This window comes from Saccostrea echinata, unplaced genomic scaffold (genome assembly GCF_033153115.1).
Source record: "Saccostrea echinata isolate AGI-Se365-2 ecotype Australia unplaced genomic scaffold, CSIRO_AGI_Sech_v1 ptg000001l, whole genome shotgun sequence".
Classification (NCBI taxonomy): domain Eukaryota; kingdom Metazoa; phylum Mollusca; class Bivalvia; order Ostreida; family Ostreidae; genus Saccostrea; species Saccostrea echinata.
This window is the reverse complement of record NW_026889750.1, coordinates 42112317-42139675: the sequence shown is the minus strand read 5'-3', so window position 1 is coordinate 42139675 and position 27359 is coordinate 42112317. Positions and strand designations below refer to the sequence as shown.

Here is a 27359-nt window from a genome sequence, read left to right as displayed (position 1 = left end):
ACTAAAACGTTCATTCAAAAGATCAATTTGTCAAAAGTACCTGGGTGCACAAATAAGAATATTTATAAAACAAAAATAAAATCATTATATCATGGATAAATATATTAATTAACAGTTCATTATATCTAAAAAAAAAAAAGTGAAGACTATAAAAATGAAAACTTTTTCTAATTGTTAGAATACCAATTAAAATTGGTATCTTATGCATGGAACACTGAATATGATTAGTAAAACTGCATATAAAGAATGCTTTGAGAGCTAAGGTAAATTTGAAAAATATATTAAATATTAACATATATGTATATATTTATTCATTACAACTGGATTAAATCTACAATTGGAATCCGCAGCTGCCAGAAACCCCCTAAAGTTATGTTTTCATTTATTTTTTTTTCTGTCTTTATACCTTTTCACTTATCTGCTGGATATCTAAAGTGTTTAAAGAGAGATTTGAATTAACTTTTCGGGAGGGAGAATATTGAACAAGAAATAAACTATTTAATTTTAAGGTCTGTGAAAAATATTAATAAACATGTATATTAACAATGATAAATCTCATAAATCCTATAAACAATACAAAATAGGGAACAGGGCAAAAACACGAATCCCTGGAAGCACAAGACATGGGGTGCTAGAATTTATAAATTTCTCTTGTCGACCTGTTACATCCCAATGAGCACTCTGTATTGATAGAGTAACCTGAAGTCTGCAAAATAAGTACAAAAACGGCCTTGGAATTGATATGAAATATGCAAGTCAAAATTCGACCCAGCGACAATTGGTATTTACCCCAAAAGATCATTATACTAAATTTGGTTTATTGCTGATTCTAAACGAGATACATTTAGTTGAAGACCTTGGTACAGAATTTGTTAGAAGCCTGCTTCGTTTAAAAATTGATCCTACATAGAACATACTCTTGCGTATCAGTTGGGAGACGATTACTCAACATGCAGTTGGTACCGGAATCTGGGCAGTTGTCGATGAAAAGCTAAAGACATCCTATTTTGTCATAAAGTTAAATCGTTATTTGCCACGAAGGAAGTACGCTCCTAAGCATTTGTGTTCCAAAGTAACAGGATTAATATCTTTCAAAATGTGTATTTTTAAATATGTAATCTTTATATTCTTAAAATATTGTATATATACAACCTTACATAATAGTATTAAAAGAAAGTAAGTCAAATGCATTTTAAAGGAGTTTTCTTGAGAACATTTTTTGCAGAAGGATTTCACATAAGAAATGCGTAGATATTTGACTATTTTAATCCTATAGTGACTATTAAACATCTCCTAAATTAAGGTACTCCTTATGTTTTTTACGGACATCAAACGAACAGTAGACATGTGTTTAATGTTTTTGTGTTGAATCTAAAATAGAAGATATAGCGATAATATTCATACTTTTAAAATGGTTTTACTCCTTCACTAAAGTTTCGAAACATATTTAATTCATGTTGAAATTTTTTATCTTTAAGTGCAAAAAGGTCACAATTCATATTTTAGAATTCAAGGATTATTTTTTTCCGGACAATATTCCTTATATTATTCTTGAGAATTTATTTACATACAACATATTATAATGTTTATAATATTGTTTTTTCAGCAGTGATTACAAATCAATATATTTCGGTAGAATACATCCAGTTGCAATATGAAAGAAAATTGATAGTACTTTTTGAAAAAAAAGTCCCCGATATATCTAAATGGGGAATTGAAAACCAAAGATTAGAATTTCATTTCTTAATTAGGAATTTAAAAAAAAATACAAAGACAAGTTGGTAAATAAAGTTTAATAAGATTTGTGCTTTTTTCAGATTTAATTTACACTCGCACACCTTCCGCAAGATATTTAAGAAACAAAAGTATTTAGGAAATTATGTGTCTTGAAACAAGTAAAATTCGAATACATTTACAGGATAATGGGTACATACATGCTTATGAAGCATCTTTTCTTTTCCAGCTTGTAATCATTGTATCAGATTTATCAAACTACAATTTGGACGAAGAAGAACTAAATTTATACATACATGTACATGTACTTGATATGCACTGTATGTATGGATTACAGATAATTAGAATGTTAGAGCAGGTCCGTAGCAACGTTTTCAAAAGTGGGGGGGGGGGCAACTTCCCCAAAAAATCTTACCAAAAAGAAAAAAAAACCCTAAACTGACCAAAAGTTGGGGTGGGGGTGGGGAACTTCCCAAAATTATCTGACAAGCTAAAAAAACTTATTTACTGTCCAAATCCTGGAATATGCCAGTGCTCGACCTTACAACATCAAAACGTGGGGGAGGGGTCACCAGATTTCTGATTTCCACTAGCAGTGTGTTTCTTTTTTTCAAATTTGAATAGGGTAGCATGTATCTCTTTTCTTTTATATTACATGCCTTGCTGTGGGCGTGTTTTGTTGTACATATAATCCATCAAACGTAATTTGTGAACAGGAAAAAAAAAACCCAGAAACATCTTGATCTAAATTTTTATTTTATTAACATCAAATATGTAGAACGCAAATGTAAAATTGATTTACATTTTGTTCAAGAACTTTTTTAATATATAATACATAAAAACTAGTGTATGTATTGAAATTCTGCGGCACCATTTAGAAGTAATTTTCCTATCAAGTGATCTGAAAATAATATATAAAAAAATTACTAAGCCATAAGGAGTCACCTAGGAATAAAATCTTTTAATTGGAACCTCGTTTCAACATTTACTAGGATTTTCAAACTTTCAAAGTTATATTTAAAATTAGATTATTTTTTTTATAACGAGAAATAACTTTGGTTCATGAAATGAATATACATGTACAAAATCTTTTAGGTATTGGATTTTGTGTATTCTTACCATGTTAGCGACTCCAGCTCCAGGAACCTCCGCTATTTGAATCAGACCATCTTCTGTGCCATCTCCAGGGAGAAGCATCTGATCCCATCACATATATGATCAGTACCACCAAAACAAGAAGCAACAAAAGCTGGATGAAGTTCATTGTAATCTGTGATATTTAACCTAACAATAAAAAAAAGAAGTATAGAACATTTTTAATATTGAAATTAGCACAAAAGTATAACATAGCAAAACATGTAATTCTTCTCTTATGAAACATTGAATAACTCAACATTTATGATGTTGTCAAAACTGCACTTTTATGCAATAGAAATAAATTTAGCTGTATGCTTAAAGAGAATTAGTCTTATCAATTTTGAAATTGCATGGGAGCATTTTTCTGCTTTTCATCAACTACAGAAAAAGTTAAAGAGAAAGATATTTGGAATAATTAATAAAAATAAAAGGAAGAAAAAAATGAGTGTAAACAATTTCCAAACACATTATACAAAATACCAATATAAAATTAAATTGAAAAAAAGAAAGAAAAAACTTAATCAAAATTGAAATTCCCTGAAAAAGAATACAAACGATTTGTATGAGAAATAAAAGGCTATGCTTCAGTTAGTTTCTTTAAAATAAAATTTGTATTACAATGTTTTAAATTACAAATTCAGAATTGGAGATTTTGGAACGATACGCAAAAAATTTAGTTAAATCATACGAAGATAATCATTTCTATAAAGTCGAAAAAATTTCACCTACCTTAATGCTTCAGGATAAAGATGGGAGTGTGCATTTTTGCAAGTGAGATGTCTCCTTATATACTGCCAATCTAAAAATGACTAAAACATAGAAGCTTCTAAAAATGTCAAGATATGCAGAGAGTTCCTGCAGATTCACGAAATGACATAGTTGATACTAAATGATGTTGACTTTTTATGTATGAGGTGCACCTTTGTTCCCACTGGTTTCCAATGGTCGACCTTGTAATTAACTTTTAAGATCAAAATCATGATGCATATTAAATGTAGTGGTTTGTTTGGGGCTGTAACTATGTTGCAAGGATCTCTAAATTAATTTCTCATTGCATTCTGTATTTCTTCGTTTTCATTCTTTTTTTTATTATTAAGAAGATGTTTTATCAAAGAGAAACTTAATACGCTATCACGAAGTGTACATTTCTCACGATTTGATTGTTTGTATAATTGCCTCATACAGTTTTCAAGATATAAAGAAAGTGTGACAAACAGACAGAAAGACAGAGAGAGAGACAGCTGCAGACTAGAATATTCTAGTTCATTTTTACTGATAAAAAGATCGTATTTATCTAATAATATTTAACGTAATTTCAACATTCTTTGCCTCATATATATATATATATATATATATATATATATATATATATATATATATATATATATATATATATATATATATATATATATATATATATATATATATATATATATATATATATATTAGGGATGTCAACGAGTACCCGGTTAACCGGGTACTTGATCGAACGTCCGAGTATCGAATACTAAAAATGGTACTCGGTTACTCGGATGTATATTTTTCTTATTTCAAAGTATATATTTTCATCAAAACTTTATCAAAAAAAATAACTTAAATAATGCATACAGTAAATAACATGTCGTCATCTACATCTGTAAAACACGCGTTATCGCCTGTGGCTGGGTATATACGGTAATTAGTGACCAATCACCCAGCTGTTCTCACCTATTGCGGTCCTTAATTTTTGAATGGCATCAAAAATTGCTTTCATTGTACATCGTTTAAGTATGGTCTGTTATCTTCAAATCATTTTTAAATTATTTAGTTAATATACGACAGCGAAATTAGACATGCATAGAAATGCCGTTTCCCACTTCCAAAGTTAGAAATAACGAAAGATTTTTAAAAAAAATGTTGAAAGTCAGTTTGCATAGTAGGTTTAGTGTATACCGTGGAAACAACCAACATATGAAAAAATGTTAGACTAGCGATCTCAACAACGTCCTTCCTTCTCTTTCCCTAGTTTAATCATCACAAATCTGCATAACAGATTGTCCTCCTTTTGCGTTGCTCAAATAGATCCTAAACAAGAACTGTAGACCATTTGTAATTTTTGTGGTATAAATTGTGTCGTTTATGTTCATTTGATAAATAAATTTAGTACCAAAAAATCATTTCCGTTGGAATCTATGTTTATATACGTTTATAAACGTGATAAAAACAGCTTTGGGGTTTGACAGAGCTGTATAACGTGGCTCAAGAAAATTAACACACTTGTATTAATTTTACAGTTTTACCGAGTACCCGGGTACTCGATCGGAAAAATGTTCGAGTAACCGATTATCAAAAATTGACCGATCTGACATCCCTATTTTATATATATATATATATATATATATATATATATATATATATATATATATATATATATATATATATATATATATATATATATATATATATATATATATATATGAAAAGAGGTTTATATTTTTTAAAGTCCTTGTTTTAGTCCTTTTTTGTGTCCGAAAGACTGCAAAATTTGATCACACACTGCACAATAGATTTTATTGTAGGTGAAATTTCGTAATAGCCTTCTATATTCATTATGGATCCTTTGCTAAAATAAAATCGAATCAAGTCTGATAATTTTTAATAAACTACTAGTATCTCATGGAAAAAGTATATCAGATAATATAAAAATACTACGTCTCTTCTGTACAAAGTCACATTATCAGTTTTAAAGCAATAATTGCTTTGAAAAGTTGCAATTAATTATGGAAAATCCTGATCTTGATGTTAAGTACAAAGGTGTGTTTACTGTAATGCTCAAACATCTTCATTATCAAAAATTAATAGTAACTGGCCTTAAGCATGTCACATTATGAAATGACAACAATGAATTTGCAATATGCAGTATTGCAATTTTGAAAGTTCATACGTTAAAGCAAGCACAGACATGCAGTATATAAAGAGATATGTCACTTTTGTCAAACACAACCATTTTCCTTAGAAGTAGCAAGGTAGGTACTTCTTCATAATTCTTTTTACTTAGTTATAATTCCCCCTTTTTAAACTTTACAAAAGTCGAGAACAAATATATTTTCCCATAAACCCAGCAATACAGCCTATTTGCTGAAAATTCACCTTTAATAAATAAATGTTAAAAAAAAATTGGAGAATAACCTTCTTGATGTCAGTTTTAACAAAGTTTTTGTATAAAAATCTCCAATATTGCTCGGAAATCGAAATATGCTCAATTTTTTTCTCATCCTGTCTTTGTTTACGGTGTAAATAAAATACGTATGAAACGTGGCTTCTTTTATCAAACATGAGAAGACAATGTGTACCAGAATGTTGTTAATTTGAAGAGAGGTCCGTTTTGTAAGAAAATTGTATAACAAGTACAAATTAGTTCAAAATACATGTTGAAAATGATTTTTTCCCTAGAAATCTAGTCTTCAAGTCTACAATGAACTTCATCCAGCTTTTGTTGCTTCTTGTTCTGGTGGTACTTACCATATATGTGATGGGATCAGATGCTTCTCCCTGGAGATGGCACAGAAGATGGTCTGATTCCAGCAGCGGTGGTTCCTGGAGCTGGAGTCGTTGATATCGAGGTAAACTAACATAAAAATTTAATTCATGTCAATGTACAATAGCATGCAAACATTGGTGAATAAACAATGCATTTTTAAAAATTATTTAGTAGGGAAAACAATATTGCAAAATATAGTTTAAAATTTTGATTTTTATTTCATTATTGCAATATTTACTGAGGACATTCTATTTGGTTTATTTATGCATTTTTTCTTCCAAAATCTTTTTTTTCAGAATGCTCTGCAAAGGAAATGGTGTCAAATCCACATGTCTCTGAATTCGGCCAAAATTGTGAAAAAAGTGAAAATAACTGAACAAAATGTAAAGTAATTTTGCATTTGCGTTCTACATGCATATTAGACAGGGGAAAAAATAAATGTATTGAATCAATGTTTCTTTTTGTTGAATCCCAAAAACGCGTTATTAGTTGCATGAAATACAAGATATTCCAGAAAAAATGGATTACAACGAATTTAATGAAAGACCCCTAATCAATTTGACGTTAATTATGAATATATAACTTTCACAATGGTGTTCAATTCGTAGGTTGATTAATTTGACCTTAATTATGAATATATATTTACATTTGCAAATGTTTTCTTTTATCTAACACTATTAAAAGCAATACGTACCTATATCCGTATAAACACGGGTTCCTCGCGTCATAAACGTTCGACGTAATTTCTCAGTGACGTCATAAAGGGTCGACGCGCAATCAATGGATTAAATACGTGCCGTTGAGTTTGTAAAATAAAACATTTCACGTGTTAAAAATTATAATCAGGAAAAACATAAAATATGAATTAGCATAAATGTAAATATAAGTAATAATGTATCATTTTTAAACATTTATCGGAGTATAAATACGGGTTGGTACGAGATCAAATTTACGAAGGGCTTTATGGAATTTGATCTCGTGACCAACCCGTATTTATATCCCGAAAGATGTTTAAAAATTATACATTATTTCTTGAATAACTTTCACAGTGATGTTCAATTCATAGCTTGACCAAAAAGTATCAAGTATTAAGAAATGAGGTTGGAGTGTACAAATCCTGCTTTTTATTTGTACAGATTAATGTTAAGCACGTTCTTTGTAATTTTTAAAGTATTCAAGTTGGTAACTTGGTGATTTCCGAGCATTAAACATAGTTTTTCTGTTAACTTGCTTTTTCTCTGATCTCTTTGCCTGTGTGAGATAGTTGCTTATCACAATTCTTTATATCAAGTTTAACAAAGCTTTGCAAAATAGAACTGGTATTTACATGCATTTTATTGTTCATGGCCGAAGGATATGAAGGACATAATATGTTCTACTTCTGATTTAGTACTACATATATATAGGGGCATTTGCTGTTGAAATATGGAGATAACGAACGGTAACTCAGACGTAACTCAATGTCCCTTGAAACAATACAAATTTGGAGCAGAGCACACATAGAGGTGGGATCAGGTGCTATGGAGGAGGAAGCATACCCTGTTGACCGGTCACACCCGCCGTCATGATCAGACAAACGGAAAAATCCGTAGACAATCAGTGTGAAAATAATGGCCTAACAATTTATATGAAAAACGTCAGTCATCATTTGATTAAATGATTAGCCTGTATTTGCTGACAAGGTCATTGTATCAACCATAGAATTTGTAAAATGTTGACTTTAAACGAAACTGTTAATATTCTTGTTTCATCAACTTATTTATCAATAGCTTGCCTCGTTTGAGAAATTGTTCGTACGATTTTTTTTTATTGTATTGTATTACTAGTATTATGTATTGTTTTTCAACTTTTTCTTAATTTTTTGGAAAATGATATATTCCTAGGTGAAGATAATTAATATTTTGTGTACCTATTTAAAAACAGAGTAAAACTGACGGATGATCTACCTGAGCAAGAACAAGCATAACGCGTGGTCAGGTAAACATCCCATCTCAAGCCATTAAAAAGCACAAGTACTGGCCTGTCAATGAAATTAGAAACTATTGTTTCTAGTGGAAAAGGTGAAAGTGACAAACTAGAGGTCAATCTCAAGAAAAATCTACAGAAAATACAGATATGTGAACATAAAACACTGATTCCCGGAAATTCCAAAGGTGTGATCAGGTGCCTAGGAGAAGTAAGCGTCCCTTGTCGACCCGTCACATTCGCCGTTAGCCTTATGTATTGATCAGGTAGATATATTTAGTGTAAAAACGAGGGCCTAACAACTGGTATGAAATACGTCAGTCAAAAAACGACTCAGTGATTGAATTAGGTTGATTTTAGGGAAGTTAAAGTAAATTTAGGGCTTTAATTTGAAAGCGATTTTAAATAGAATATTTTGAGAAGTTGTTTGTAGGTCAATTTATTATAGTTTGCACATTTAATTTTACATTATACAATCCATCTGAGCATCTTAAGGTAACAAACAGTGAAATAAAAATCCTCAAATCAGTTCAGTATCACAATATCACTTTTACATATCTATTTTAAAGATACAAGACTAGTATATCTATATCAAGCAATTTCAAGGAGCTTTGCCATTATCTATCCATAATTCAGGATGGAATTCTTTTTTCATTTTCAATCAGATGCATCAAATAACAATAAATAAGTAAAGATACAAAATAAATGTACAGAAAAAAAATATCTGGGTCATGTTGCCTGTTTATATACATAATGGCACTAAAATTTCTGATAAACATTGGAATGTTAACAAATGTTAATGCATGCAAATAATCAGTGCAAGTTCACGGCAAGAAATTGTCGAGGTTAAGTATCATTGACATTGGATGTGTAAGGTGCACCTGTGCGTGGAGGTCATACCTTCTAATCAAACGTTTAGTGGCGAATATATCATACATGAGTATTATATTTAAATATTGTTTTGATAAATGACAGCTCATGTGTTATGTCGACCTAAGGATTTATTCAATATATCATTAAGTTGAATGTTGACTGACGTTTTTCATTCAAATTGTTATTATTATAATTTTTATACTGAATTGTCTGCGTATTTTTCCGTTTGCCCGATCGTTTCCCTGATTTAAACAGAGGGCTTACAGTAGGCGTGGCCAGTCGACAGGGATGCTTACTTTTTTTTTAAGCAAGTTATCCCAATTCTGGTGTTCCCAGGGGTCTTTGTGTTAGCCCTATTCACGATCTGAGCTGTTTACAGGATTTTTGAGATTTGTGAGATCGATAATTATTTGTTACCTTCACCTTTTCACTTTATCAGATAGCAATGCAGAAGAATTATTTTCGAAATGTTCTAAGTGTATTTAGAAAAGAGCTTGAATCAAGATACTAACTTCACATTTACGTTTGTATAAAAATTATACGAGTACATTTCTTAATATAAATATGGGAATATAAAAAAGTTATTCTAGGTTACTCCATAGGACGGTTACATTAGAATATTGTAATTTAAGGAAAAGGATTCATATGCACAGTCCTTGCTTTAAAAAAAAAATAAAAGTCGCGTATTCATTAAAAAGCTGTCTTCTACCGTTTCTCCGTTTATTGTGATAGTTTTAAACCACTTCTCTGGTATTATATACATTTAAAGGAAACTTATTTAGGATTAAATGGAAGATGTCATTTGAAAAAAAATATTCAGATACCTTTTTGTAAAGCTATATAATCACTCATTGTGTGGAGAGGTAACAATTGTGAAATAATTCTCACACAATATTAATTTGGTAATTACTGAAAGATATCAGAAGATAAATTGTGCATGTTAACTTATTCATTGAATGGATTGAAAAGTTACCCCAATTATACGAGTATTACTGGGGGTTTAAATTCAACATCACTGAGACAGTAGAATATCTAGAATTACATTGTATATAAATTCGTTATCAGATATGATATGACTATCCCGTTATATAATTGGACTGTTTAATACATGTATACAGTTGGTCTTCTATATCAAGCATATAGAATGCATACATGTATAAACAGTAGCATGAAATACAAGGATGATACGTTATAAGGGGGTTCATTGCATTCACATGCCTAGTAGTCAAGATGTCGTGTGTTCGCTTCGTGATCACCCCTCCCCGAAATGCCAGTGGCGGGATCAGCTGCCTAGGAGTAGCAAACATATAATAAAAGTAACAATCTAAATAATAATAACAATAAAAGCTATAAAGTTCGATTTTAAAAATGTGATCTATCATAAGAATCTTCATGTATGAATGAAAAAGATAACGAATAATGTTCGACCTCAAAAAATTTCAAAAAGTTTAGAGACTTGAAATTCATGATCAGTAAATATTGCTTTTTACTATGACATGAAAAGAATGTTATGTTAGAGATACTAAATTGTTAAACCTGTCTACGACTCTTTGGGACAACCCCCGTAATTTTAGAGTCAACTCCATGAAAGAATTTAATTTGATTAGTACAAAATGACGTGTTAAATACAGATATATTATTTTTTAATTCAGGAAGTTTTTGATAATTGATAGAATGTATATCGAATGATAGATGAGTCAAGTTTGAGAAGCACAGAATATTTTCAATTTATTGAACATTGTTAAGTCTTTTTATTGCTAGTTAAGTTGGTTAAGGCAACATTAATGCAAAGCCTCTAAACACAATTTCTTGAATAATACCAACAGACAGATAAATTTTTATGCCCTCCATTTATCTTATGCCAGACAAATGCCTGTACAGTAAAGAATGAGTGGAAACCAGTTCCATCTTGGTCCCGCAGCTTCGTTAATTTTTTACTTCCATAAAACACCAAGACATGCTTTGATGAATAATGTCATTTATTAATGACGAAGATAAACAACTAATTACAAATAAACTACCTTAACTACTAGGGAGATCCCAGATAAACGTAAAAGGACTTATTGAGCAGCTGATATCACACAGGCAGAGGGATCTCCCTAAAGTCTAAGTAAGACATGATTATCACATTTATAAGATGGGGGATCACCAGGTAACATATACATGTATATACAAACTAGTCCACAACAATGGCAGGGGGATCTCCCTGGGATATGAAAAACCAAAACAATGTAAAAATTAAGGTGGCATATACAAACATTTCGCCGCAAAACAGCTTGAGTAAAAATTAAGGCGGTATGTATAAGAAATGTTTACAAAATTTGGTGTATACAATGGCAAGATAAAATGTTATATAAAAATTCAAAACAAATCTCTGGTACACACAGTTACATCACAATTACAAGACAATTCTAAATGTATCAAGGTGGGTATGAAGGGGATGGTGGAGGGTTAATTTTCACACAATCAATCTTGCTGTTTACATAAAAGCGTCCTTCACATACCAGGGTAAAAACAAAAGTGACCTCCACGTGATCATAATCCTGCAATTTCATTGGTTATTGATGAGGTACAAGAACAAATATTTCTACAAATAGATATAGATGAACCCTCAGGTTAAAAATAACTATAAAAACCGAATACTAAAAATAGATGTGATAAAAATAGATGGAACGATACAATGATGCCATAAAACATATTATTTAAAAATAATATTTCATTATGCCCTCCATTTATCTTATGCCAGACAAATGCCTGTACAGTAAAGAATGAGTGGATACCAGTTCCATCTTGGTCCCGCAGCTTCGTTAATTTTTTACTTCCATAAAACACCAAGACATGCTTTGATGAATAATGTCATTTATTAATGACGAAGATAAACAACTAATTACAAATAAACTACCTTAACTACTAGGGAGATCCCAGATAAACGTAAAAGGACTTATTGAGCAGCTGATATCACACAGGCAGAGGGATCTCCCTAAAGTCTAAGTAAGACATGATTATCACATTTATAAGATGGGAGATCACCAGGTAACATATACATGTATATACAAACTAGTCCACAACAATGGCAGGGGGATCTCCCTGTGATATGAAAATTAAGGTGGCATATACAAACATTTCGCCACAAAATCCAATGTCAATTGGATTCCGCCACCCAAGGGACAGAGAAGGGAACTGGTGACATGTTAAAACATAACAAAGTATTACAAGAAATCAAATATGTATATATATATATGCCAATACATGTAACATTTTAAATACAAATTTTAGTTTTTAATTAACATAATTGTCAGGTGGCCAGCAACACAAAGAGACACAAAATAAATTGTAACGTTCATCTCATATAAAGTATCAATAAAGGTCATTGACTACAAAGGACTGTGGTGGATAAAAACATAAAAATTGAAATACAAAAAAGGGGAGGGGATAGCAGACATAATCTGAACTACAAAAAATAAAATGAAAAGGGGGTGGTAGCAGACATGATCTGACCTACTATGGTTAAGGGTGGTAGCAGACATAATCTGACCTACTATGGTTAAGGGTGGTAGCAGACATAATCTGACCTACTGTGGGTTAAGGGTGGTAGCAGACATAATCTGACCTATTTTGGGTTAAGGGTGGTAGCAGGCATATACTGAAACTAAGTCAATTACATGTGAAAAAGGGTATGATAGCAGACATATCTGAACTACCTACATGTAGTGCTCTAGGTTAAGATAGCATGTTGAAACTATCAGGTCACTCATTTTTAACAGAAAATGAACCTATACGAATATAACGCTTGACAGCATCTGACTTCCATCTACCCATATTTTGAATAGCATTTTCTGAAAAACCCACTTTTGCTGCATGTGTAGCAGCTCCAATTCTGAAGCTGTGACCCTTGTATAGTTTTGGATCCAAACCAATAAATTTGATAACTTCATTTAATTTTTTTGAAACAAAGGAATATGACACAGGACAACCATCTAAAAACTGGAATAGAGGTCCACTCAAATGGCGGTAATGTTTAAGATACTGAAACAATGCGTGTACTGGACAAGAATGGATGTTGTTTGATGTTTCTAAAGTAATAAACCTTGGTTGTCCTAAACTAATGGTTTTGAAATGACGTAGGACCAATTGGACATGCTTTAATTTGTTATTCACTACTTCAAAATGCACATCTGACCTTTGAATTACACTTTCTGCCCGTGTTTTTGATGTTATGTCCAATTCACCTAACCTGAAAAATCCATGGAATGCGATTAAAAACAAGGCCTTAAGCAATAGCATTTGGGCATGATCAGGGAGTGTGTGTCTCAAAGCATTAACCATCTTAATCAGGATTTCTCCAGTTATTGGCAAACGTGAATCTACAGTTGGACCTAATTTGTGACACCCTTTCAGCATCTTTTGCACTAAAAAACACTGAGATGGATCTGGCATATTAAGAATCTTATGAATGTAAGTCAAAGCTGAAATATGTGATGTTATTGAGCTTGATGAATATCCAGTATCAAACAAATGACCCATGAAATTGCAGAGTGTAATGGATTTTACAGGTAAGGATATGGAATCCTCCCAGGTAAGGAAAAGCTTCCATGAATGTTGGTATGCTTTTCTTGTTGCCGGGGCTAATGAAGCTTGTAGTAGTCTTTGTGCTGAAGATGTTAAATGTAAAGAAGGCCCTCTGGAATTTGTGTTGGTTGTTGTTGTAAATATGGTGCTTCCCGAAATGCTTCCTGAAATTGAAAACGGGACAATTTGTCAGCTGTATCATTCAACTTCCCTGGAATGTGCTTTGCACGGAAATGAATATTGCACTGTAGTGACACTAAAACAAGCCTGCGTAACAATTTCATCAAGGATTTCTCCCTACAAGACTTTTTGTTGATAACCTCTACTACAGCCATATTGTCTGATAGGAACAACACTTTTTTGCTTTGGAAATGAGCTGACCACACTTCCAGCGCAAGAACAATTGGAAACAATTCCTTAATGCAAATTTGATAAACTTCTAATCCTAAAGGCCATTTACTGACAAACCACTTTGACCCTAAAACAGCTGCAAATCCGAGGGAACCTGATGCATCTCATCTGTGTATAGACTGAGATGGTCTGAAGATAGCCAAGCATTGTCCAAAAATACTGATTTACCATTATAATGGTCAATGAACATTGCCCAAGTTTCTAAATCAGCCCTGGATTCTTTATTCAATCTAATGTAAAATTTAGGATTAGTTAAACCACATGTCAAGTTTATCAGTCGACGAAGGAATGTTCGCCCTGGAACCACCACAGAACACGCAAAATTCAAAAGACCTATAATAGATTGCATGTCTTTTAATGTGACCTTTTTGCACCTCTTAAATAAGTGAATTTTATCCTGGATTTTTTGGATTTTATCCACTGGAAGACGGCATTCCATTTTCTCTGAATCTACCTCAATTCCATATATGACAATATTAGTTGTAGGTGCCTGGGTTTTATCCATTTTAATTGGTACCCCAATTGACTTGCAAAGGAATAAAAAGCTAGCCAGATCATTTGAACAAGTAATTGAATTGGGGGGTCCCACAAAGAAAAAATCATCTAAAATGTGTGACATACCTGAAGCATGAAACACATTCACCATGACCCATTGCAAAGCTTTACTAAATGACTCAAATATTTGACAACTACTGCTGGCACCCATTGGCAGACACTTATCATAATAAAACTGACCTTCCCAAGTAAACCCTAGCAAATGATAATCAGATGGGTGAATTGGGATAATGCGAAAGGCATCCTCAATGTCTGTCTTTGCCATTAAGCAACCTCGCCCAAACGTTCTAACCAGAGCAACTACCTCATCTATAGAATCATACTGGACTGCTGAATTTTCTTTTGGTATGTTTGAATTAACCAATGATTTTTTGGAAAAGAAAGGTCATGAATCACCCTGAATTTTCCCGTATTGCCCTTTGGGATTAGTCCAAGTGGCGAAACAACAAAGTTATCAAATGGTTTGTATGAGAATGGACCTGCAATACGCCCCTTGTTTAAACCCGTTTGTATGTAGTTATTAATGATCTCAGGATGTTCTAATGTAGATTTATGGTTTTGAGGGGTACATGGTGGAGGAGCAGATGTACAGCCTAATTTAAAACCATAGGTGAAGCCATTAATCAGGTATGAGGATAGCACACTGTCATAATTGATTAAAAAACTACTTAAACTTTTTGGGCTGACTGGAGATGGTAACTGGTTGGATATGGGTATTAGCTGGGGATTTGGTTGTTGTATTTGTACCTTGTTTTTGTTTCCGCACTCTGCAATTGACTCTCGCATGTGACATGGAACATAATTGACACTTGTGGATGAAATGACAGTGAACAGGGTTCACCATTGTTAAAGGCATAACAGAACTTGATAGGTCTGCTGCCTGTATTTGTACGAAAGGGCTGCTGGGATTGAAAATTGCATGAGGCAGCCTTGACCCTTAACTCTTCAACTGGTTTTTGCCACGGTAAATCTGATGATTCTCTTAACAAACGAAAGTTCTCATCATATACCCTCCATGCCTTATCCCCTAACATCTTATTCATTTCCCTGATAAAAAAGCAGTATTTCAAAAGGTGGGGAGCTTGTTCTGGGTACTTTTCAATGTAAATAGCCATAAATATTAAGAAGGCATCAGTCCACTGCTAGACAGTGGAGTTTTGGGTTTTGAGGATCCCTGTTGCACTGTTACAGACCCTGTCGAAATCTTTAAGGATATTGGTTCCTCTCCCTGCTGCAACAAAATGCTTAAATCTATAAACTGGTTTGCCCAGATTTTGGTTTTTACTCGTTGTTGTGTTGCAGCACCAAGAGGAATACCATCAGAAATGGAAATAACATTTTTAATTTTTGATGTTGCTGGCTCACCTGAGTTTTGTTGAAGTAGAGCATTCACTAAATTTGCAATGTTTGTAGATGAGTCTGTATTGACTTGTTGAATTTCTGATGGGGATGTAGAGGTTGCAGGCTTTGGAATCACATTGCATGCTGATGGGTTTTGAATTGGAACCTCAGAATGGACTACGGTACTGTTCACAATGTCACTTGCAGTAGTATTTTCACATATATCCCAGTTAGAAATATCATGATTGACATTTGCACTATTGCCGTCACATACATTCAAAGCACTGTCAGTGGTGCTAGAGTTTTGAGACTGCCTTAAGATAGCTGTCGCTAAAAGGTCATAGTCAATTGCTGCTGCCGCAGAAGGATTAGGATTGTTCATGGGCATTGAAGGTGACTTCTTCCTTTTTGTTGCTGTTTTTGGTGTGGAGTCTGTCCGTCGCTTAGGCATGGTTTATTCTAACCTAGTGGAAGAATTTGCACACAAATTAAAAGCACTTAATATAACTTCTAAGTTCCAGTACTATAACTTAGAATTATGTACATAGACTTGTACAGATAAGAATTTTAACCATGAAACAACTTTTACTATTAAATCAGTACATGCCTGATTAACATTCCTTAGAGACAGGCTTGCACAGAATAAACACTTAGCAATCTTAGAAATTCTGCAAGTCTGAATAAAATTACTTAGAAAACAGACAATCATCAGAATATACTTAGAAATTCTGCACATGTCTGAACAAAATTACTTAGAAAACAGACAAGCATTAGAATACACTTAGAAATTCTGCACATGTCTGAATAAAATTCCTTTGAAAACAGACAAGCATTAGAATACACTTGGAAATTCTGCACTTGTCTGAATAAAATTCCTTAGAAAACAGACAAGCATTAGAATACACTTAGAAATTCTGCACGTCTGAATAAATTACTTCGAAAACAGACAAGCATTAGAATACACTTAGAAATTCTGCACGTCTGAATAAAATTACTTAGAAAACAGACAAGCATTAGAATATACTTAGAAATTCTGCACGTCTGAATAAAATTACTTAGAAAACAGACAGGCCTCAGAATACACTTAGAATTTCTGCACGTCTGAATAAAATTACTTAGAAAACAGACAAGCATTAGAATACACTTAGAAATTCTGCACGTCTGAATAAAATTACTTAGAAAACAGACAAGCATTAGAATACACTTAGAAATTCTGCACATCTGAATAAAATTACTTAGAAAACAGACAAGCATTAGAATACACTTAGAAATTCTGCACGTCTGAATAAATTACTTCGAAAACAGACAAGCATTAGAATACACTTAGAAATTCTGCACATGTCTGAATAAAATTACTTCAAAAACAGACAGTCCTCAGAATATACTTAGAAATTCTGCACCTCTGAATAAAATTACTTAGAAAACAGACAGTCCTCAGAATACATGCACTTAGAAATTCTGTGTCTATAACTTACTCAGGATTTTACACAGATAAACCATGTAAACTTTGATATTTTTATATTATGTAAATATTGAAAAAACTTAGAAAGTTTATAAAAACAGACTTAAGTTTGCATCAGATATAAGTAAGAGGCACATAAAATTAGCCTGACTTCATTTCAACAGAAATTTTAACAATTCAATAACAACTGGCCTTTATTTTCTGCATACTATTATGCACAGCATATTTGATGCTCCTCATGTATTTCACCATTGGTGCCGGAGAATTTGCATCACTTTCAACCCGCAAGTGGACCCCATCGCGCCCCAGGTATGACAAGTCTGCCCAAAATCCTCTATGTTTCCAAAAATGAACATGATGAAGCCCAGAGGTTAATTGTTCTAAGTGTGTGTTTATTTTTAAAACTTCGTCGTTATAACCCACCGGGGATTTCCGTGGGTCGCGGCGTAGAAGCTGGCCTATTAAAACGTTTACCACACCAAGTCCATGCACAAGATAATTTGCGTATGAAACAATGTCCTGAGCAATAACATGCGCTGCACGAGTTGTAGCATCATTTCCCCCGATATCCAAAAAACACACTGTAGGAACTGAGGTAAAGGTGCACAGTTTCGGCGAGTTGGACAGACTGCGGACTGTCAAACCTCCCTGACCTCGAAAATAAACTTTGTACAGATCTTCATTCAAAGACAAGTTCTTATACACTGGGTTTTGCAATAAAAATCGTTCTAAGCGCTTCACATAAGAATGTCCAATAATGCCAACCACTGTCGGATCCATCATGTTCACTAATCAAACCGTGTCAAACCAGTTTCTCTGAAGTCCGTACCTCGGGCGCCGATGGTGAAGTATAATCCACATACAAACTCAGAATGAGTGGGAATAAGGAACACTTACTTTCAATAACACTTCTTCAAATTATGACAAATCCTCCCGCGTACATCACTTCTAACTTTGTTTGAAGTTCACGGCCAAATATTTAATTTTCACACAATCAATCTTGCTGTTTACATAAAAGCGTCCTTCACATACCAGGGTAAAAACAAAAGTGACCTCCACGTGATCATAATCCTGCAATTTCATTGGTTATTGATGAGGTACAAGAACAAATATTTCTACAAATAGATATAGATGAACCCTCAGGTTAAAAATAACTATAAAAACCGAATACTAAAAATAGATGTGATAAAAATAGATGGAACGATACAATGATGCCATAAAACATATTATTTAAAAATAATATTTCATTAACCCCCAAAATATTTCATTTGTTGTAATTTTCTTTCTTTAGGTCCAGTCGAGAATTGTTCATGTAAATTAAAATGGCTAGAATTGCCGATGGAAATCTACATTTCTTGAAGTGTAGTTGGTACTCAGGGCAATTGAAAAGTGGAAGGATATTTATATGCCAACATAACGAAGTACGTCGTTCCTACGACAGAGATCAGGTGAAAGGAATTGCTGATGTTTGTGAAGTGAACATCGCAGATGAAAACATGGTAAAGTTAGTGAGACTTGGTAAATTTAATAAGGATAAGAAACGCCGTCCATTGCTCGTTACCTTCTCAACCCCAGAAAAAAAAAGTGGAGTTCTTTAAACGAGGTGGAAAGTTGCGGGAAAACATTGAATTCAGTGAAGTACGATTTGCAAATGATTTGACACGCACAGAGAGGGAAAATGAAAATAAACTGTATATGAAAGCCAAGGAATTGAATAAAAATGATTCGGGGGAATTCAAGTACCGTGTGCGCGGTCCACCTTGGGCAAGGAAAGTGGTAAAGCTCAGGGTAAGCGATCCAGACTAGAAGATACAAAGAGGAATGTAAATAATGTATATAGTTTTAAAGTGATAAACAAACTTTCGCTCTTCTACACCAATGCAGACAATTTAGAAATAAGTTCAATGAGTTCCAGGTCAGGATAAGGGACACAAAGCCATTGATAATAGGAATAACAGAAGTGAAGGCAAAAAATGCAACATGTGCACCTAATCCAGCTGAATATACGATGGATTGGACGAAGGAATACAGGATGTTTCATGTAAATATTGAAAGCAGCATAGGTAGAGGACTACTTTTATATGTACATGATTCTCTTTATGCAGAGGAGGCAAAACTTTCAGCGTCCTTTGAGGAGCAGCTTTTTGTGAAAATAAGGATAAACAGCACAGACTATTTCCTAGTTGGCCTCATTTATCGGTCACCGTCAGACAATACCGAAGAAAAAAATGAATGTTTAAGAAACCTGATAACTGAAGCCTCAAGAATGAAGTGCAAACACTATCTCATTATGGGAGATTTCAACTATCCTAATATAGACTGGGATTTACTGTGTACAAAAAGTGAAAACTCTGCTGAGCAGAAATTCATAGATTGTCTGCAGGACAACTTCATGTTCCAAACCGTCACAAAACCAACAAGGTGGAGAGGAACGAACATTCCAACCATTTTGGATCTTGTGATCACAAAGGACGAAAATGCTGTGGAGGAAATGGAATACCAAAGCCCATTAGGAAAGAGCGACCACTGTGTTATCTGCTTTAACTATGTTTGCAGGGCAATACTGAAAAGCGGACCAAAAAAGAGGAGGACTTATAGGAAAGCTAACTTTGCCGGTATGAAGAAGGAAATTAGCGAAACAGATTGGGAAAGCATTCTGGAGTCACAGAGCACAGTAAACGAGATGTGGCGTCAATTCCGACAAAAAATTGAGGACATAGAAGATAAATATGTGCCAGTAGTCACCATCAGACCAAGCAGAAAAACGAAAATGCCCTTGGACAAAGAAACTGTCACCTTGATTAAAGAAAAAAACGCACTGTGCAGAAAATATGTGGCTACCAAGGATCCAAATATAAGGAAAAAGTACAATAGGACTAGGAACAAAGTGGCAAAGTTTGTGAGGAAAGCAAGGAAGTCATTCGAAAAGAGTATAGCACAAGAGGCAAAAACTAACCCAAAAAAGATATGGCAGTATATTAACTCAAAAAGTAAAACGAGACAAGGAATCGGGGAACTGTGTGTCGACCCTAAAAATCCAAAGTCCAATAAAACAGAAGTGGATGAAGAGAAAGCAAATATTTTAGCACACTTTTTTAGTAGCGTTTTTACACAAGAACCCGAGAAAGCCATACCCGAACTGGACAAACGCCCTATCAAGAAGGAGTGGACAGAATTAAGAATACTGGAGGAAGAAATTATCAAAGCACTGAACCTGTTAAAGCCAGATAAGTCACCAGGATTAGACAACATGCATCCAAGGCTATTGAGGGAATTAAGAGTGGAATTAGCAGAACCCCTAGCAAGGATCTTTAGGAAGTCAGTAGATGAGAGAAAAGTTCCAGAAGAATGGAAAACAGCACGTATTAGCGCGATCTTTAAAAAAGGAAACAAGGCGATAGCAGGAAACTACAGACCAGTGAGCTTAACGTCAGTTGTGTGTAAAGTCATGGAGAGACTAGTTAGGGACCACATAATAGAGCATTTTGTAAGCAACAACCTCTTTACAACTAAACAATATGGCTTTATCAGTGGTAGATCAACTTCACTACAACTGTTAAGGGTATTAGAGGAATGGACAGAGGCTTTGGACAGTGGACATGATGTTGACTGTATCTGCATGGACTATCAGAAGGCCTTTGATACTGTCCCACATAACAGACTGCTTAAGAAACTGGAAGCATATGGAATAGGGAAAGAACTTATAGACTGGATAAGGAACTACCTAAGTGGAAGGAAACAACAAGTATCCATAAATGGGGCAACATCTAAATGGCATAGCGTAAATTCCGGCATTCCGCAGGGGTCAGTAATTGGGCCGATAATGTTCGTCATATTTATCAACGATCTCCCTGATATCGTGAGCTCTACTGTGTACCTTTTTGCCGACGACACGAAAATCTTCAACATAGTTAAGGGTAGGGAAGATAAAATGACACTTCAAAGAGATCTTGAGAAACTAACAGAATGGAGTAACACCTGGCTCTTAAAGTTCCATCCAGAAAAATGTAAACACATGCACATTGGAAAGAAAGACCCAGACCAAGACTTTGAGTATGAGCTGTTAGGACGCACTCTGGAGAAGGTACAAGAGGAAAAAGACATAGGAGTCATCATAGATGAACAACTCAGCTTTGATAGACACATAAGCGAGAAGGTGAAAAAGGCAAACTCTATTTTTGCAATGTTAAGGCGAACTTTTCAACATTTGGACGAAGAAACTTTCATTCCTCTTTATAAGACACTTGTCAGGACACATTTAGACTATGCGAGTTCGGTCTGGTTCCCCTTCAAATCAAGACACATAGAGATGATTGAAGGAATGCAGAGAAGAGCTACCAAGCAGATTCCAGGATTGGCAAAATTAAGCTATGAAGAAAGGTTGAAGAAACTAAAACTACCAACGCTGAAGTACAGGCGCCACCGAGGAGATATGATTGAAGTGTACAAAATAACAAGTGGAAAGTATGACCCATTAGCAGCAGACTTTATAAAGTTAAGGAGAGACCACGTTACTAGGGAACAAGGAAGAGGGAATTCCAAGAAGCTGTTTGTACAGAGACCGAGACTCAATATAAGAAAATTCAGCTTCAGTGTTAGAACTGTCAGTCTATGGAATAGCTTACCAGAGGATGTTGTAAGTGCTAAAACCCTGAATACTTTCAAGAATAGAGTAGACAACTTCTGGAAGGACCAGGATGTGCTCTATAATTACAAAGTAGAGTTTAAAACCGATTACACCGGTAGTCACCCAAGTAGTCACCCAAGTAGTCACAAAGCAAGTTTGGAGTCCGACGAAGAGGACCTTGACAGGACCTGTGTTGGAAAAATACCATAAGTAACCATAAGTAAGTAATCTACTGCAAAACAGAAAATCAGTAAGCATGTTTTCATCCGAAAGACAGGTCTCCACGTCCGAATCCGGCCCCGAGACTCAGATCCTTACTCCTCGACTATAGATTAAATGTATCGTCGTATACCCTAAATTCGTCCATACCCTAAAATCGTCCTCAAACTTCACGCAGCCCGCACGTTTCACACTATGTATCGATGACGTCATTTTTGATCGTTATGACTGGTAAACACAATGATGCAAATATGTTAGCAATTATTTTTAGAATATGCAGTTTAAACTCGTAGTAAAATTAAAGAAAATAAAAATCCTTAACCTATCTTTTTTTTTCCTTAGGTCCATTTTTTATTGAAAGTGTACACGGCAGTTACGTTCCCAAAAATCACTTCCAGATCAAATTTACCTTCATCTTATTTTTGTCGATACATGTATATTGAATTACGTGCATGGGCTTTTAATTTAAGAATTTGAAAACAAAAATTAAATGTTCCCAAATCATAAGGATCTTTTACACTTTCCACCTAGATATTGACGTAACCCGTGTTTAGTTGACGTATTATGCGGCCATGCGGGTATTACAAATTATTTCGGAAAAAAATCTAAGTCATCACTGCAAATGATAGAGTCTCCAAAAATCAAAGATTTTACCAGTAACTTTGACTAATAACTGTGAATGCTTCCAACAATAGAATTTCTGTTGGTCCTAAAATTAAAAACATTTTTATATCATGCTGGTGTTTTTCTTTTTTTCTGTATGTTGTATATAATCGAGATTTTTTTCCCTCCAGGAATATGCTATTAAACCGACAAATAAATAAAATCAATATTTGTCGTACATCAGAATTTATCATAACCCCCCCCCCCTTAAAAAAAATCAATCTTTCAAGATGCCCAAGCAATGATGATCACATTGTTGGAATAGATCTACTTTTGACCTTGCTCAGTCGCCAGTCCCGATCGATACCCCCCCCCCCCCCTCCTTCGCAAAAAATCGAAAAGTAGTCAAGTACATGTGTAATTAAGAAGAGAATATTTCATATTTATAAACCAGGAATTAATTTTATCAAACAGTCGTTTTATTAAGTCGACAAAAGAAGGTGTATTTTTGTCAAAATTTTTACAAGTTTCACAGGTGCCACGTGCATTGAAGCATAACTAATCCAGCGGTCGTCTACTGGGTATGAAATTCACGACATATTGATAATCAAGTAAAACAAGATTTTTACTGCCACTCTTTAATTAATTTCTCATCTACTACAGAGTAGATAAAAAGTTTTTTTTTCTTGTAAAGTGAATATTTTACACATTATAATTAGGTGATCAATTCAAGTCTACGTCGTAACCCCAACCATTAAATTAAAATTTTCTGATTTTTTCAGATTGTGTCGGTCAGACTTGCACTGTTCGGATACATGTATATTGATTTTCTATCGGTTTTTGCCAGTAAGGTCAATGAATTTTGGAAAATCTGAAATATAAAATTGTATAATTCGCATATCAGGTAATTTGATGAGGCATGTATTTTAATGACATCGTTGACAATGTAAATCTGAAAGCACATCCGTGTTTCTTAAAAAGAAAACGGAGTCGGTAATATATAGCTAAAGTAATTGAATGTTCTTAAATTGATAAGAATATTTTTTAAAAAAATACCTTTTGCATAGAAGAACTTTATTTACAATTTTTATTTAATGATTTATCACAAATCACGAAAAACAAATAGACCAGTCGCTTGCGATCGTTTTTATATCTGAAGGACGAAAATAGGGTATGGTTGACATTTTTAAGTCCAAAAGTTTGATTTTGTAGAAGAGCTCTAAAAATCTTGTCAAGAGTGATATGAAAAATGACTTTTAACATTTAATCAGCATTTCTGTTCTATAGCTAGCACTGAAGTTTGTTTATCAATTTGCACGCGCTCGCCGTTACTATGACGTTGAATATCGTAAGGGGACGATTAATGGGTACTCTAGGATAAATGTGAAAATAACGAAGTGATTAATCTCATAATTCCAGTAAGCAAAAACGAATCGTGAACAGGGTAAAAACGCGTACCCCTGGACACACCAGAGATGGGTTCAATTGCTTAGGCGGAATAAACATCCCCGGTCACATCCGCCGTGAGCCCTAAATATTGATCAAGTCTATATACGGAGTACTCCGAAGTAAAATTAAGTATAAAAGCAACTCTGCGCCCCCCTCCCCTTCATTTTGCTGTTGTAAGGTCAAGACAAAATACGACCCAACGCTAAGTTGTAATTACAAACAAGGTCATTATAATATAACGACCGTACAATTTGCAAAAAGCTGACTTTAAATGGAGACTTTAAAATGAGACCTTCTCCCATAATATTGTGTCAAACGGTTGGCCATAAAATGTTTATTACATCATCAAAAAAAATATGCGATTTTATTTTAATACTTTATACCAGCCATGATAGTTACAGATATACAAGTTTCCACAAAAATTGTATCATTTCAATGCTAAAATAAAACAATTTATACTGAAAGAAAAAGAAACACAGGGTAACACAATATGCGAAATATATTTGACATAATGGCCGAAAATTATTAAAATTGGTCAGAGATGTATCTTTTTACTGTGCACTAAAATCGACGATCAAAATTATTCAACCGTAAAATGTATGACGTCACGTAGGACAGTGTTAATAGCCATTCTCTGTAAGCATTTAAACTCTTATATAGGGAGTGTGGCACGCTATGTCTTAGATTTTTATGAAACTTGGCACACATTCCTATATTGATGTATGAAACTAAAATTCATAATAAAATGGTTGCTATGGTCAATGGTTACCATGGCAACCAACATACATTTTTCATGGCCTAAAAAACGCTAAATTTTGATGAAAAATGACCATTTTTGACAAATTAAAAGTCTTTAATACAACAAGATATTTACATGACTTCATATCTTTGCCAAAATACATCATTTTTGTAGTTCTTAAGATAATTTCTAGTATTTGAGTAACTTTACCTAATAGAAAAAATATCGCCCGTTTTTAGGCAGGATTTTTCTGGGAAAAAATTGTAGATTTTAGGCTCTTTTGAAAAGCCTGGTATAAAATTTTGCGGACATTTGGGAAAAAATAAATACATTGGTTTGAAAGTCCATACATAGTTCTAATATAAACTGAAGAGAAACACTTGGTATTCATATTTTGTTTTCATGTTACCATGGTTACAAACTTAAGCTTTTTTTAAAGAATTCCAGACAAGGGCAAGAAGTATCTACAATCAGTTTCCATATAAATACCTGAGTATTTTGAAATGGATTAAAACCAAATTTAGTTATGTGGTACACAATATCAAAAACAAAGAGAAAAATCAATTTTCCTGACAAAAGGTCAAAGGTCAAGGTCAAAATAGCTCGATTTAGATGGAAATTTAAGGAAACTAAGCACATTTTTTCTGTGTCCTAACTAATACTTTTGTTTTGAACAGCATGAATAAACAAAATTACAGTTCTGTGGACAATAACTACATGTGGCATCACATGAATTGGTAAATACGGACAGAAGGTCAAAGTTCAAGGTCACAATGGTATATAAAAATTGCCTTTTTGTCCCCCGCATTCACTGAAAGTGGGGGATATTGATTTGGGTCTGTCTGACCATCCATCAGTCAGTCTTTCTGTAACACTTTTGTTTCGGCCCGATGTCTCGAGAAGCCTTTGAGCCTTTGCAATGAAATTTTGCATAAAATCCCTGTGGCCTAGGGAAGACTCCCATTGATTTTAAGGTCAAAGGTCAAGGTCATGAATACATAAATTCTGTTTAAACACTTTATTTCTGTGTGATATCTCGAGAAGCCTTCAAGTTTTTGCATCGAAGTTTTAAAGCACAACTTCCTATGAACTAAAAAAGACTCCTATTGATTTTGAGGTCAAAAGGTCAAAGGTCAATGTCAAAAATTTATACATTCTGTTTGTGTGTAAAACTTTCATTTCCGAGTGATATCTCAAAAAGATTTTAAGCTTTTGCAATGAAATTTTATATCATAACTCCCTATGGTCCCGCCCACTCCTCTTAAAGTGTCCCGTCCCCGCACCCCCACCACCCTCCGACCACCACCCCTCTAGATCCGTACATGCTCTTCTTTTATCCTTAAGCAGGGGACACATATTCCCTGAATTAGCTTGTTAGTATAGCATTTATACTTGGATATTGTGAAAGCGTATCCTGTTTTATACACAATTTATTTTACTGAAACTGCATGGTAAATAAATTACATTCTCACATTTGGCTTGATGCATGATGTGAAAATGCTATGAGAATGTTTTTTTAAGGTCATTTATTGATAAAAATGTAGCCAAGTCAAAATATTGAAAGCCTATACACTTACCATATTGAGTGACTTGTATGTAGAGAATTGTGCTACATGCATGTAAAAACACTCTTTTGTTGTTTTTGTAGACTAAGTCCTAGTTCTAAAATGTACATTTTTGACTCTATTCAACAGCCCGCACTTTTCCAGTGACAGTCAAATTATATATGTGACTTTTTTCAGAGAAGTTGACAGAAAAAGCCTAAATCCATTTTACTTTGCAATATTATTCTTAAAAAACTTGAAAATTTAGAGACATTGATGATAAATATATTTCAACCCAAATATGCATGGGTTTACACATAATAGATCTGCTATTTCCCAAAATTTAATCAATAATTATCTGTTGTAAAAATCTGCTGGACCTGTTCGGATAATCTGTTTTTGTGCTTTCTTGAATTTATGTCGGTTGCTAAATTTGAGTTGTTTGGTAAGCTTGATGGAATCGTACACCTTATGGTGTGTTATGTAAACATAATTTCTAAAGTTTAGTCTTTGAAAATGTTGAAAATAAATAATCTGTCCCTGCCTTCTTCCTACGGTTTTCATTTTTTTTTTGAATATAGTAAAGTAACCAATTACCAGGACCTATTCCA

The 27359-nt window shown here is 33.7% G+C and overlaps 1 protein-coding gene, 2 long non-coding RNA genes and 1 pseudogene across 3 annotated transcripts; 1 reads left to right on the top strand and 3 right to left on the bottom strand.

The window, feature by feature from the left end:
* Positions 1 to 2477: 2477 nt before the first annotated feature.
* LOC133179592 (uncharacterized) lies at positions 2478 to 3012 on the bottom strand. The gene is made up of 2 exons (XR_009720145.1): positions 2854 to 3012; positions 2478 to 2635 (listed from the first exon to the last, which is right to left on the bottom strand). It is a non-coding gene; the product is annotated as an uncharacterized LOC133179592 (long non-coding RNA).
* Positions 3013 to 6307: 3295 nt separating this feature from the next.
* LOC133179585 (uncharacterized) lies at positions 6308 to 6843 on the top strand. The gene is made up of 2 exons (XR_009720144.1): positions 6308 to 6473; positions 6688 to 6843. It is a non-coding gene; the product is annotated as an uncharacterized LOC133179585 (long non-coding RNA).
* An 8569-nt stretch (positions 6844 to 15412) lies between these two features.
* LOC133191879 (uncharacterized) lies at positions 15413 to 18810 on the bottom strand (annotated as a pseudogene).
* On the bottom strand, positions 17719 to 18448 carry LOC133191889 (uncharacterized). Its single transcript, XM_061327636.1, has one exon. It carries the CDS (start codon positions 18348 to 18350, stop codon positions 17745 to 17747), a length of 606 nt encoding a protein of 201 aa, XP_061183620.1. The 5' UTR covers positions 18351 to 18448; the 3' UTR covers positions 17719 to 17744.
* Positions 18811 to 27359: the final 8549 nt, after the last annotated feature.

Excerpts from the sequence above, each read along its gene's own strand:
- LOC133191889 (XM_061327636.1), bottom strand. The coding sequence starts at position 18,350 with ATGATGGATCCGACAGTGGTTGGCATTATTGGACATTCTTATGTGAAG.